Below are 15586 nucleotides of genomic sequence, written 5' to 3' on the forward strand. Positions count from 1 at the left end.
CACACAGCAAGAGTGGCTTATACACAACTCTCTGAATGTCTTTGAGTGGCCCACCCACAGCCTGGACTTGAACCCAATCAAATATTTCTGGAGAAACCTGAAAATGTGCGTCTGCCCCCATCCAACCTGACAGAGCTTGAGAGGTGAAGAGGTGAGGAGAAGAATAGCAGATAATTGCCAAATGTTGATGAGCAGAGCTTGTCGCATCAAACTAAAAAGACTTGAGACTGTGAAGGTGCTTCAGCTAAATATTTAGTTAAGGGTGTGAATACTTATGAAATGTATTTATTTCAGTTTTTTTGTAATTAATTTACAAAGTTGTGACAATTCTGTTTTCGCTTTGTCAATATGGTGTATGGAGTGTAGACTGATGTAGAAAAAAAACTAATTTAAGGCAGTTAACAAGGCAGCAACATAACAAAACGTGAAAAAAAATGAATACTTTTGCAAGGCACTGTACATATCAGTTAAGTGTCAACTGTGATATAGCATAAACTCATGAATTAAATACTGAGAAAGTGCACAAAAATATAGACTTTGGACTTCAAACCTAAGACACACAGAACAACACCATCCAATTCACTGTTTAGGCACTGAGATTACTGACAAATGCATAAATTACAGATAGATGCTGGATGCATACATTTATTTCAGAGTATGCATAAGCCAAATATTGCTTGTTACCATTAACTCGCACCAAACTTAAAGCTATTATGTTAACTTCAAAATAATACTTTTGAATAATTTGCACTGGTTCATTCACTTTGAGTTACACTATGAATGCATAAACTTAAAGCAACTGTATGTAGTTTTGTGTATTTTTGCAACTTTGGAGCCCCCTGGAGTTAAGTGAATGGAATTCACTGTCGTAATTACACAGGAAAGCAGTACACGTGCATGCTGCCGTAAAGCAATCCGTGCTTTTGGTGGAAATTCGTACCCTCTAACTCCCACAACAGACATTTGAAAGTTTGAAAGTTGAACGAAACAGAACATTTGGTCGAATTATTTTGAAACTAATAATTCAAGTAAAAAAAAAAATACATACAGTTGCTTTAAAAGCAAGCTTAACCTTAACCTGTAATTTTCACGTTGACCATAATGTGGACAACTATTTGGTTACGATGAGAGAACATTAATGTCACGACTTAAAATTTAAAAATGGACCAATAAACAGATCACAACACCTCAGAACAATGAAAACCACGGGTTCTTAAAGAAAGTAATGATAATATTGATACAGACTGATTATTCATTGACAACATTGATGTTATCAAAATGCTAGGAAACACGTCATGCAAATATGTATTAACACTCAGAACAGTTATATTGCAAGATATCGACAAAAACATTTAGTCTCACGTGGCACACTATACGAGTAGCCTGTAATATTCAGTCATTTTTCACAATACTTTTTCCCACACAACCAGCAGACAATATAATAAAAGACCTGTCGACAAACAATCCTGAGAGTCAAGACTGGAGGAAATACTGTTTTTGCAAGTTAATAAAAGTCAATTGCACAGGTTAGATTCAGTAACACTTTGGATTGTCACCAAATTTATACTCCATTTTCCATCACAGCTTATTACTGGTAGATTTCTAGTACATTCATTTTCTTTTTAAATTGCTCTAAGCCTAACTACTCATGGTGACCTAGATAAAGTGTTGAGAAATTAGTTTATTTCCTCTCTATATTCTTTATCCATTAATATCCCCACAGATCAAACCGGTGATGTTTGAGACCATGTTGGTAAAATAAATCTAGGTTCTACTGGATCTAAAATTGCGTAAGGTACATCACCCGGTCACACATTGTTACAAAATTTTGTCAATGTCATTGTGTCATGTTACTTAATGACCCTGACACAAGATTTATATAAAGTGAATTACAACTATACAATACAATACTTTAAGTATGATGTGCTAATTTATATTACATGTCTATTTTGTAACATTAGCAAAGAAAAACTGTCATATTTTATAGGACAATGATAAAGATACTTTTAAACTATGTTGTTTTGTCTGTCTAACAACAGTCTGTCTTTACCTTGAGTTAATAGTAGAATGAAAGTGCAGCCTTTGGTGTTTCTGTAAAACTGTGGTCATTAGAAACTAGTAAAATTAGTAGACTTTTTTGCATGTTTACCTTGTTTCCTTTTGTCAGCCATTCATTGTCTTAGAAAGAGAACTGTTCATTTCATTCCTCTTCGAAGCATCTGATTGGCTGCGATGAGCATGACACTGATGATGAATGCAATGGCGAAGGCACAAATCAAGCTCTTGCGCACACAGGTGTGCTTGACTTGTTGCATGGGACTTGCTTTGAGGACAAGTTGAAGAAATCGGAAAAGAAAGGTTATTATAGGTAATACTGGATTTTTCCCATAGACTTATATTTATACATCATCAGTCCTTGAATCTGATGGGTCAGGCAGCATTAAAATCCAACAACTCTAGTAGTTTTCACAGTTTGTATCACTTCATTTGTCTGTATTTATGCATTTCAGTGTGCTCTTTGGTAGCAGAGACTTTTCAGTGACTCTTTCTGCAGGCTTACATAGTTTCAACAGTAGGTGGCTGACAAGTGAGTGAGTCAATAAATCATTCATTCAACCTATTCACAGGATTCAATCAGTAATGAGTCGATAAATAATTCATTCAAGCCATTCTTTCTAAAACTTTAATTCAAGTCAATTTAGAGGTCTTTATGGGTGAGTAATTACGTAATTTACTCAATAATGATTCATTCAAAAAGCGCTAGTTATGTTAAAAAAACAAACGCGGTTATTGTGTTTTGCTCAGGGTTGCCACAGTGCTGTTGTGGATCCATTAAAAAATATTATCATTGGGGTTTCTGAACAGACAACTGCAAGTATTGTGTTTAAAATGTAAATTACTCAATATTAACTATTTTCAATATTAATATTTCCAGCTGCTGCGGATGATAAAACAACAGCACTCGCGCTTGTGTGTAATTGCATACTTTTTTTTTTGGAAAGACAAAGATTTCATCTCTTAACGTTCTCCTCAAGTGTGTATTGTTTTTTTGCTTCAATTAGACACAATGTGTGTATAAGCTTCTTACGAAAAGGAATAAAAACTTGCCAGTGGCTGGTTTTCAGTAAAACGATATTTTCTATTAAAGAGCACGAGATGTTCAAGTGTTCATCAGTATTACAGATACATTCCCCACTGTCCTGCTTCAAACAGATTCATGAGCTCCTTTATTTCCCTAGGACTGTCAACAGAATATGTTTCAGCTAAAAATAGACCGTTTTTCTACACTGCAGCAATGGCCTCTGTGTCTTGGGTTTTTAATGGAGTTGACAGACAATTTTGATTGACATGATAATGCCCAGACACTTCATAATGAAACGGATGTGTGGGCACATGCAGGGAGCGAATATGCTAGAGACAAACAGCCAAGGTCAATGTATCATGTTTGCCGCAATTTTGTTATCATTTTTTTGCTTTGGTTTTGAGAATTGTTAGCGTATGAAGACTTACTGTCAATATCTACTTGGCACTCCGGGCTGTTTAAGTGACTCTCCTCAGTCATGATGATGTTCTCGATGTCTTTCATAGTCAAATGGTCACAGAAGGTGTCATACAGCAGTCTCTTCAGCTCATCCACAGTCAGCTTTTGCATGTCACACTAATGACACAAAGAGAAAGGAGAGTAAAATTGAGTTTTTCATTAAGGCAGCAATGTTCAAAATGTCAAATATCCCGGTAAATGATGATATAACTGCTATAAATGATCAGCAGCCAATGCACAGATGAGTTAACTAAATAGCACATTTAAGAGAATATTGCCTTCTAATGGACTAAAACGGCACTTTCAACATTCATTTTAATTCAGTGCTATTACTACCAAAGAAATGTCAGCAAGTTAATTGCAGAGTGTGAATAATGTATGAATAATCTTTCCACCAGTAATCACAGGGAGTCACAACAATGGAACAAAGTAAAGCAGAAGCCAGACAGAACTAATCACTGAGAATATGGGAAATAATTGAGATTATTTCAAAGAAAACCTCCACACCTTCCAGAATATGGAGTCAAACTCGGCTCCATGGAATCTGTCAGGCATACCAGCTGAAGACAATTTTGGTCCGAGAAGTGCTACGAACTCTTCAAAGTCAACCTGACCGTCTCCTGCGAAATAAAAGATACACAGACACAGGCCAGTTCACTGTAACCTTTTCTTGAGGGAGATTGTAATCTTATGCTGATCCAGCAGAACAGCCAGACTCTAATCTTTTGAATCGTTATCAGAAACATCAGTCCTTTGTTCAATGATTCACAATAACCATTACAATATTGAATTGTTTTGCTGTTGCAGGTGTTTTGTATTGAATTTGCAATTCCACCATGCCTCTCTGATAAATGCTGCCTTAGCAGGGCTTACGTGTAATCAAAACAAGACAAACTAATAGCAATATAGAGAATATCACACAATTTAACAACGTGCGTTATGTGCTAAAATACACGGAGCATGTGTTTCCAAAGATATGAATGTTTCTGTAGTTTTTGTGAGGGCTGATATACCATCCATGTCCAGTCTCTGAATGATCACCTCCAGCTCCACTTCATTAGGCATGTAACCAAGAGACCGCATGGCCACTCCTAGCTCCTGTTTTGAGATGAACCCGTTACCATCGCGGTCAAACACCTTAAAGGCTTCACGGATCTCTGCAGATGTGCCAGATACATCGCCATGTTACAACAAACAATGACACAAACTTTTTTCATGTTAAACATGACAACATTTATCTATATCAGTATGCTTGATTGGAGAGTTGGACCACTTTGAGACTTCCTCCCAATTAATCAGAGTGAGTAAAATCAGGATAAGTAAGTGCTATGATTAATTGTCCTTTAAATATCAGGAGACAATCAAATAAAACTTCATTAATATCTGTCATTAAAAGTAATGTGTCACAAGGAAATGTTGTTATTCTGAAAATATTTTCATTTGCCAAGCCATATTTTTATTAGCCGTGACATTATGTGATTATGTGTATATGTAATGCAAATCTGTATGTGATTAATTGTGAAAGTTTGTTAACTTTAACATTAGATAAATTATATCATTGCAAATTTATAAGCTAATATGGCATAAACCGTGTCATATGGCCTCTGGACAGTAACCTAATTGCAGCTAAAGCATAGACAAGCATAGACATTTTAATTCAAATTTGTTTCTTTTTCATATAAGAAAAATAATATGATAATGAAATTCCCCACATTACTATGTAATTAAGAGGTAGGCCTCTATCTCTCTGAAACTGAAATAAGTGTTAGCTAGGTGTGTGTGTATCACATGCATGGAAAAGGCTGTATACAAAAACAGTATGCATAAAATCAAAAAAGAAAGAAAATATATATATATATATATATATATAAACTAAACTATGCCATTTAATCTATGTAGTTACACGAAATGTGTTTTTTTTCCAAAGACACGTGAATGAAGATCATTCTTTAATGTGGTGCAACCATTAAAATGATCAATTCATGTAATTTACATGTGTTATTTAAACGTGTCTTTGCCAAAGATTTGGAATGTAATACAAATTTTAAAATACTAGATTCATTTCCGGCTGTATTAGTGTGTGATCAGATATGAACGCCCACCTTCACCCTTCATATTGTAAATTTGAACTCCACTATAGATTTAATCTGATTTAATCTAATCTGCGTTTGTTCATACGCTTATCTCAAAACCAACAATGAAACCTAAATGAAAATGTACTCTTTTTTTTTTTTTATTATTTGTCGACAATTTTCAATAGTAGTGTATAGGAAAAAACAAGCAGTTTCTTCATTTTGGGCAGTAGAGGCTGCCGCAGGGCGCTCTCCATGGTGCTGAAATCCACATTCACAAAGTACTGGCAGCACTATCGCCACAGATAACGTCTCTCTGCTACTCACAATGAAATATCACTTACCTTCCACTTCATCCTCGGGGAGGCTGACGGGAGCCCTGTAGGAGAGGATATCTGGAATTGAGCAAAGTCCCCTGTACATGAACCTGGAAGTCACAGCACGCACTGGCATTTCTGCGAGGGCAAACTAACGATTGTGTCCTGATCTTCATAAAGCACCTGTAGTTCGGCCACGGCAACTTTACTACAGAGCGCTTACTGGTAGCTCAAAGCCAACAATCAAAACGCATGTCTGATTCGTCTCCATCCTGTCTTATTGTGGTCCAAGTGCGATTAGTCACTCTGCACACTCATGCAGGAATGATCATTCAGTCGATCGACTGCGGATTGCTTTGCATCAGGTGCAAAAACTATTGCCATATGATTTCACGAATTCAAACATTCAAGTATTGCCATTTAGACGGAGCTTGTATGGTACAGGTACGCGTATATTGCTGGAAATGTCCCCGTGTTTTGTACATCTTCAACAGGGTTTGAAGGATAAATGTAGAGCATTCCAACGCCTGTTCGAAAACAACGTGCCGTCGGCTCTCCTTGAGATTACGGTGGTTCCATTAGCTTATATTCACCGGTTACAGATGTGCACGATATGAACAGAAACCTCCGTTCGAGTGCAAAAAACAAACAAACCCGAATTGTGTCACATTATACTAATGCGCATTACCTCCTGGGCATACCGCCTCACGCGCTTAATGCAATCCTACAGGTAGTCGAACGGTCTCGAGTTGTACAAATCAGAATATGCTGAAACATTCCAATCACCGAGATTTCTAGAATTTTAATTATTTTTGTCCATTAGGTACATCGGAAAAAATGTGGCATGCTCTTAAGTAAACGACAAAGCACACGAGACACATAGATCCTCCGTTACAGAACGACAAATAACGTGTGGATCTTCTAGAAATGACTGATGGTAATTGATTTGCGCAAACTCGAGATGCTAAACAGAAATCCAAGAAAGCTGTGCACCGCTGCGTCCTCGGTGAGGTCTGATCCACGAATGCGCGATCGCCTGATGCGTGTCCCTTCAGCCAAAGTCACTCGCTTACACTATACGCGCGCGCTCAAACGCGAGAAACATATCAAAGGCCACTTTCAATCCAACTCTTTCAATTTTTCCAAAAGCCTTTTCTTCAGTTTTGTTGTTTGTCGGCAACTCAGCGAATGTGAACTGAGCTGAAGAAGTAGTTCTAAGATATATTTAGGATTTCCATATCTCTATGGAAGTGCATCGGGCCTTATCGTTTAATGAAGTATTCTAGGCTAATATAATAAATTTTTTAATTAATTGTAAAATATTCTATGTGCGAGGTTTCATTTATATGAAGAAAACCATGAAATATTAGGTCTACAGTAAAATGTTACCGTGGTCCAGCTCACAGTGCATACAGGTAAATTTGTTTAAGTTTTGTTATGAGGTTATGATAAAAAATAAAGTTGCTGGAAAATTTGCTTTGTTTTAAGAGTTGCATCTCAGTTATTCGATATTTATTGCATCTGGATGAACCAAAGTTAACACATTTTCCAAAGTTACTTTATAATAAATGAAATTAGCTTTTACTCTCGGGCAGAATAAAGGACTAGGTTATAAAAATAGGTAAAATATGGCTTGCAAAGTCATGCTTGATTTATAAAGCAGAACTGCAGCTCTGAATTATTTCAATTGAGGTTAAATTAACAGGCATGGAAATAGGTAATAAACGCCCATTCCAAACGCTGCACAAGACAAGTGCTATATTTCTTTCCTTTTAAGTGCTCAAGAAGGTCATATGTTATTAAGAGATGTGTGTTTGTGTATACCTATGTGTTATCACTTTAAATCCAGCCTTATTCTGCACGAGTCTTTTCTATGTATATGAAGACGTTGTTTTGCATGTGCTGAAGGCTTGCAGCAGCTCATTATTCAGAATGTTGAGAAAGTGCCGCCCTGTCTAAGCTTTCAGCTTGTGGTGTTGGACTGTTTGACAGCTTGTCTCAGCAATGGTCTCTCTCTACTGCACCTGACTCTTTCCCCATGTCTCTCAAGTCAAATGTCCATGCTATCAGGAAGTCTGGAAGCAGTTAGCGTGCATTTGAATATGGTGGAGAAGTTATACTTAATTTTTTTCTTCACTGCTCTGACTTAGAAACTTGCCATTTAGCAGTCCTCTTTTAATACAAAAAGATTTATAGTACACTAATTCCAGATCAATTTCTTATAATGATCTGAGGTTATATGTCTTAGTCAAGGGCATGATAACAGTGGGATTACTGATTTAAGCTGGTCTCTGTAGTGGTTTAACTTCTAAAACTTTGAAAACAAGAAGGTTTCATGAGCAGAGCGCTCTTATATTCCTTTTCACTCCTAGTGGAGATGCATGTATTGATTTTGTTTAATTGCAAGTGACGTGGTTTGTGTTTTAATTCACATCCTCTTTGAAATATCCCAAGTTCTTTCATCCTTAGGCTTTAGTCCTCCTAAAACTGTCTGGTATTAGAGCAAACTGGATCAAGAGAAAGACACAATATCACGACTGGAATGGAAGAGTCTGTTCTGATGCGCTTCACTCTGTCATAGTTTCTTTTAATTCAAATAAAATGATGTAGTAAAACACTAGCTTTTCTTTGTCTGATAAATCAGTACTTGTTGACAATTTTGCTTGCATCAGAGAAAAACATTATTGATAAAACAAAGCAGTACCATATTTCACAGCATGAAAAATGTAATCTGTTAAACTAACAGAGCAGAGAGAGATACTTCAAAACCTCATAAATGCAACCTGTATTGCACTGTAACCGTTTACTGTCCCAAACACTATTGGGAATATTGATTGCCTCTGAAATTGCCCAGAGACGCATTTACACGGATGACTGTTCATTGTTGCTTTTTCTTTTTTTTTTTTTTTATAGAAATCCACATGTGTTCAGAATATAATCAGTTTATCAAGAGAGAAAACAGCTTAGGGTCTATATTTGCTTGATATTTATGACTTAGATAGAGTCATGTAGAGGGCAATGATTCATTTCAACCCAGTAATGATTTGAGTTATATCTAACAAAGGCGACTCAGATAAATTAACCCATTAAAGGGGCTCAGCAAGTCTTGATAATGTGAAATATGCTCAAATAATTTAAGCTCTTTGATAGTTTGACCTAATTCTTCTGGTTTGACTCTGGTGAGTTGGGTCTCCTAATAATTATCATGTTAAAGTTGTTTTCACAATTGATCACAGTAAAATAAGCACATTTTTTCAACCTGTTTTATGGACACTGTAACTGTTCACATAATGCATCCACCCACCTTAGTAATATAAATAATAAGGTCATTTAAATATGCGGATATCACTCAGAAAGTGAGGTGTTTTATTTAAGAATGTATTTTGCATAAGATTCCTGGATGCCTAAACTTACCAAATAATTTGCTCAGCTAAAGATATTTATGCCTCCCAGGAGAGCAGAACTATGACATAATGCAAATAAGTCTCCAATCAGTCATGGCATGAAATCAGTCTGACATATTGAAATAAGAAATGCTTGTCATGTCTCTGAACACCCCTTTATCTTCAGGATATTTTTGTGAATATTTCATTAAAGGTCAATCAGTTCATACATTAATGTCATCTTTCCTAAACAATAGTAACTTTCAGTTGTTGCAGTAAGTTTCTTGCTATCACAGTATAGGAAAAACACTAACCTGATTTGAACTTGTTTTTTTCATTAAATAATCAAATGTTACGTTTAATGTGTTTTTGAACAACACAAGTATGTTGTGGATGTCTATAAAAATGCAGAAAAACACATTGAAATAATTTCCCCCAGCCTCTCTATTCTAAATACTCAACAATGACGCTGTTAACCGGACTAATCTCAACCTCAAGAGGAATTTCTCTCTGAGGGTTTCATCACTATTAACTGCCCTGTAGTTCTTACTGGAGACAACATCAAGTAAACCATAAGAAGATTGTGTTGGTGGGTGAAATTGTTTCTGTCATCATCATGAGCACTGCTGCCTCAGTGCAGATATCACAGCTTGGATGTCGTCCTTGAACGTCCTTGTTTACTGTCAGCTCTGTGTTTTGCTCACATGAGTTCTGAGGTCCTACAGGACCCCCACAGTCTCTAAATGTCCTCATGATGCAATTAGAACACTTCAACTGTTACAATAATTTATTTCGAGTTGGTGGAGCTGGTGTACAGTTCTCATCAAGCTGATCAGATAAGAATGGCCTTGACTGTGATTCAGCCTCATCTAATCTCTTTACACATCTGGTGTAACCACTCACTGCTGGCATCGTTATTTGACTTCATTAGTGCCCTCTCATTTACATGTGGAAGGGGGAAACTAACCTTTACAACTGAGTGAATCATTTATTTAGCTTGATTGAAAACATGCGCCTCGGATATACTTCATATTTCTAATAATTTTGGCAACGAATCAAAAAATTAATAGTTTTTCTTCACATTTCCAAGGTTCTAAGAAGTGGAAGTCGGGTAAACTTCTATAGTGGTGAACGGAAACTTCAACAAATATATTTTTTACTTCAAAAAGAGAAAAAAATAGTGAATAGTGTTTCTATGACTTTTGCAAAGATAAAATGGTCCAAACAGGAGGAAAAGATGTCAAATTGGCGGTCACTCCCTGCTGTTGTTTTAGAAACACTAATATAAAGAATGAATATAAAAACTTCATCACATTCTGTGAAAAAGGGTCATAGCTATATTAAATGACTCAGAACAGCCTGTAAAATAAAGTGCAGTCAATGATTGGTAAATTTGCAATTCATTGTTAAGTGGATTTATTGCGACATTCTGGTTAAACTTAAACTTGTGGCATTTTTAGTATTAAATACTGTAGATGCAATGGTTTTAAATAGTAAATTTAAGATGTTTTTCAAAATGTGGCATTGATTCTAGCTTCAAAAATAAATCAAGCATTTATGTGTAAGATAAACAATGTCACAAAAGATTAGCGAGACTTAAAGCTTCCATCGTGTAAGAGATCCATTGCTTATAGAGCGAAAACTCATATACTCAGTGTGGCATTACTGATGTATGGCACGGTGTCCTCCACAAATGAATCACTTCAAAGCAATTCTCTCCTCCTGCTATCCTGGTGTCCTATCAGGATGGCGTGAAATACCATGCCCTAAAAGTCCTCAGTGGCCCTCAGTTCAATTAATGTTGAATGATAGCTGTACCAGCCAAGGCACAATATGCACCACCCTAGAGAGGACTGGACATATTGACTGTTGAGTGTGTGCCTAAATAAGATGAAAAACCAGAAAACCTCAAACCATTCCTTGCGTGTGTGTGTGTGTGTGTACGCATCAGAATTGGACCTGTAAACATTCAAGGCCGAAAGACTGTGGATGGTCTGAATCACACAATAATTGTATCAGCCTTCCTCCATTCTGTCGTATCTGTCTGCTAATAGCATTTAAGGAAATTGGTGCTATTCCTGGAGTCTGAGGAGAGAGGGCTGCTGATCTGGCTCTCGTGGAGAGATAGCACATGAAAAGGACAACTGCAGTTTGACCTGATTACTCACATCTCTCTGAAGTGGCAAATGTTCATTTCAAAGACAATATAAACAAAATATGAATCGGTTTCATTTTCAAGGTTCTTTATCTGATTTATATGGATTCTAAAAGTAATGTATTGATATTCAATTTCTTGTTAGTATTATTCATAGCGTTTTTATAAAAGTCTTTAAGCACTGCAGAAATGCCAGTTATAAATATTTATAGGGACCGAATGGAACAAAGAAGAACAAAGAAGGAAAGAGTAATATAGTTGTCTCATAACTGTTACCTACTACAAAAGGCCAAGAGTATTCTCTTTGGTGACATTAAACTTAAAGGCCATAACAGATACAAGTTCATAAAAGACATCTCAGAAGACCTGCAGCCGAAGCTTGTGTTCTTAGTGATCAAAACTGTAGTTTGTTATTTATAAAATAACATGTATATAAAATGAAAACATGTCCAATAAACATTTAGTTTGGTTTTCAAATACAACTAAATTCCATCATAAAGCACATTTTTGATAATACTATATGGGAGAATACCATACCATATGAAAGCAAGGTTCCAAAGGTTCCAAAAGGGAGTTTTCATGGTGATACCATTGAAGAACCATTTTTGGTGCCTCATTTAGTGGTCAGTCTTTAAAGAACCATTTGTGAACCTGGACCACAAAAGCAGTCATAAGTAGCAGAGGTATATTTGTAGCAATAGCCAAAAATACATTGTATGGGTCAAAATGAACGATTTTTCTTTTATGCTATAAAGTAAAGATAATGTTTCATGAAGATATTTTGTAAATTTCCTACCGTAATTATATCAAAACTTAATTTTTGCTTAGTAATATGCATTGTTAAGAAATTAATTTGGACAACTTGGTGATTTTCTCAATATTTAGATTTTTTTTTACATTCCAAATTTTCAAATGGTTGTATCTCGGCCAAACATTGTCCTATCCTAACAAACCATGCATCAATAGAAAGCTTATTAAATTCAAATTTCAGTATAAAACTCTGGTATACTCTTTATACGAGTTTAGACTGGTTTTGTGGTCCCGGATCACATTTTGCGTGGTTCTAAAGAACCTTTTTTCACTATAAAGAATGAGCTTTTTTCATTGCATTATTGTGCAATGCAAAGGTTCCATGGACGTTAAAGGTTATTCATGGAACCACAGATCCCAATGAAGAGCTTTTGTTTTTAAGAGAGTATAATACATTTAATAGATTTTATATCCTTTGCACCACAGGACAGTATGTATCCAAAAAAAATCTATATTGCATATGTTGCACTTAAAAAAGAACAAACATAAGAAAATAAATTGAGGTGTAGCAGTTTATAGAACATCAGTCTTTGAGAAAAGCTCAGCAGCATCTGTCTAATTCTGTTGGCACGAATCTAAATCTTGGCATGAATCCGATTTTGGCTCACCGGTATGATGGAAAAATTTCACTAGTCAGAGTAAAGAAGCCATTTACATTCTGCTCTTGTTCCTGTCTGAGGTTTCCAAAACCAAAAAGTTTCTCCCAAGCCTCTCATGTAGAGGTGATATCTTTGCTCACCCACGGGAGCTGAGTAGCAGGACTGACTTGACAATATGTCCTTTTCAAACTCCTTTGACCCCGTACCTCCAACCCAAGGCTAACATATAAAGTTTTTGCTTGGGTCTCGCTATTTTATGTATTCATGTAACCAGAGCTGGTTTAGTGTAAATTCATGCATGTAATTAAAATCATTTTCTCAAGACTTTTAATAGGGCGCCCTGGTCAGCTGAGAAAACAATTTTAAAACAGTGTATTTTGTTGGAATTGGTGACTGAATGCTGGAAACATTGAATGCTGAATATACACTGCCTCCACATGCCTCAATACACTTTACCTTTTAAGCAGACTCAATTACCCACCTTTAAAAGGATTCCGGATGACTTTGTTGACAGATTAGGTCAACTGAAATTGATAAAAGGTTTTATGAAATACTAGTTACATTTATGTCAGCGTCAGTGTCTGCAGGTCACCCTCAGAGAAGGTGACTTGCCTTTTTTTCAATGTTGTGTTTAACGTGTTAGTGGATTAAGGCAATTTTATGAACGGATTGACATTGAATTTCCTGCTGTTTACTCTCGCACATCCTTTAGAAATATCAGAAATGTTATTGGTTAACAGATTCCAAAGCTTGTTACTTGTTAAATGTGATTTTTAAAAAAAAAAAAAACCTCCTCTTAAAACCATAAAAGTATTATACACTTACCACTGAACACAACACCAAAAATGTATTCGATATTCTAGGTACAGCATTATTTTCAATGTGACCAACAAAGCCTGAGATGCAATGTTACCGGTGCCAATTTCTCTGATCTTTCCCATTGCAAGGTTATGTGTGTAATTGACTAAATTTTTCATATTCATATTCTTTCAGGTAGGCTATTGTGTGCCGTTTTAAGTAGACAGAGACAATGTCTTAAACAGAGACAATGTCAACATAAAACCTTGACCTAATGGACAAAAATAAAGCCCTTCAGACTCTCTTCTGTCAGGAGGTAAATTGCACTGCAGTATTCTATTATGTGGCTTTAAAACTTTTGGCTAATTCATTGTCCTCAAGGATCCACTATGCTAGCCATTGTCTGACTAGATTCACCCCATCCTTCTCAACCAGGAGTTTATACTGGCAGTCTGACCATTATTGTTTCCTGCAAGGTGACCCTGGGGACAAACCTCATGGTTTATTCACAAGGAACTAGACTGGGATCCTTGAGTTCTTATACTGTGTTGAAGCAATTACACTTTTACTAAAAGCAGCCTTATATTGCCTATTTAATTTCTCCTGGTTATGCTATAGACGAGCATTCCCATTATACCCCCTCCACGCATATAATGAACAACACAGAGCATTTAATTGAGTGATCCATTGATATTTTTGGGGTTTTGACCTTGAATTAAGCAAGTGAAGGGGATGCTCTCCCCTATGACTGTGTGCACTGATTAATTGTTCTGATGATATTAATGTAGGGCAGTCTTTATTGCTGTTTGTTTGTACAACTGTTTCACCATTCTTTGTCATCCACCTTCCTTGTTACATTCATCGTCTCTCGCAAGAAGCCGTTTGGGAAGAGTTAAAGCAAAAAGACAGATCAGTTGCCACAAAGGCATCGTAAAAGAAACCTCTACTTCCCCGAAAGATCTGCAACAGTGGGCCAATATTTTTTTATTATCTCTTTAAATGTACTAATGAATTCCCCAAGGTCAAATGTTAGCCCTGAAGTCCAGTCGGCTTCTCAAAACACAGACAAGGTTGCTTGTCTCCTGCTGTGTACGTCATAACCCGCCAAAAAATCAGGCTAAATGTGAGTTTCTTTGGGAAGCAGACGTTTGTCAGGGATTATCATGAGAGAACAGCCTGAGGAAGCTTCCTCTGTATGCAAGTCACAAATGCTTGATTCATGGCATGCAGGGACGGAGCAGATGAGCTCCCCGCCGTAGAATGAAAAGAGGGGGAGATTAATATGGCAAACCTTAGGAAAGACCAGTTTGAAAGGGGTATTTCAAGAGCCTCTATATATCTAATTCAGGAAGCTGCAGTCGCACAATTAATCTTGTTGCTGCCATGAAACAATGTCACACTTTAATTGGCTGAATGGTATGCACAGAATGAGAACTTCCTCAGGTTGAAAGGTGGAAATGTTCTGCTTGCTGCAAGTAACTTAATTTGTTTGTGTTGTACTCATGAATATGTGAAGTGGATAGAAGCGTTTTAGAGAAGCGACTGCCGTTTAACGGCTGTCTGATGTCTGCACACATGAAGAGAGTACGAGAGAAACTATCATATAAACATATATACAAATTAATATGATTTTTTGAAATTGAAATATCTTGTGTAAAATTTTATATAAATTGTGATACGTAAATACAGCCTTTTTTTACTACATACCTGTATACAGTGTGTGTGTGTGTGTGTGTGTGTATGTATATATATATATATAATTTATAAGCATAAATGGCTGCCCACTGCTCCGGGTGTGTGTTCACGGTGTGTGTGTGTTCACTGCTGTGTGTGTGCACGTTGGATGGGTTAAATGCAGAGCACGAATTCCGAGTATGGGTCACCATACTTGGCAGTATGTCACTTCACTTC

At 36.5% G+C, this 15586-nt stretch overlaps 1 protein-coding gene across 1 annotated transcript; it reads right to left on the bottom strand.

The window, feature by feature from the left end:
* Positions 1 to 2195: 2195 nt before the first annotated feature.
* On the bottom strand, positions 2196 to 7008 carry cabp7b (calcium binding protein 7b; the record flags this gene model as incomplete). Its single annotated transcript, XM_079418246.1, has 5 exons — positions 5958 to 7008; positions 4555 to 4698; positions 4049 to 4161; positions 3511 to 3658; positions 2196 to 2323 (listed from the first exon to the last, which is right to left on the bottom strand). The coding sequence occupies exons 1-5, from the start codon at positions 6064 to 6066 to the stop codon at positions 2196 to 2198; spliced, it is 642 nt and encodes a 213-aa protein (XP_079274372.1). The 5' UTR covers positions 6067 to 7008.
* Positions 7009 to 15586: the final 8578 nt, after the last annotated feature.

The sequence above is a fragment of the Barbus barbus genome (assembly GCF_936440315.1).
Source record: "Barbus barbus genome assembly, chromosome: 6".
NCBI classification, from domain to species: Eukaryota; Metazoa; Chordata; class Actinopteri; order Cypriniformes; family Cyprinidae; genus Barbus; species Barbus barbus.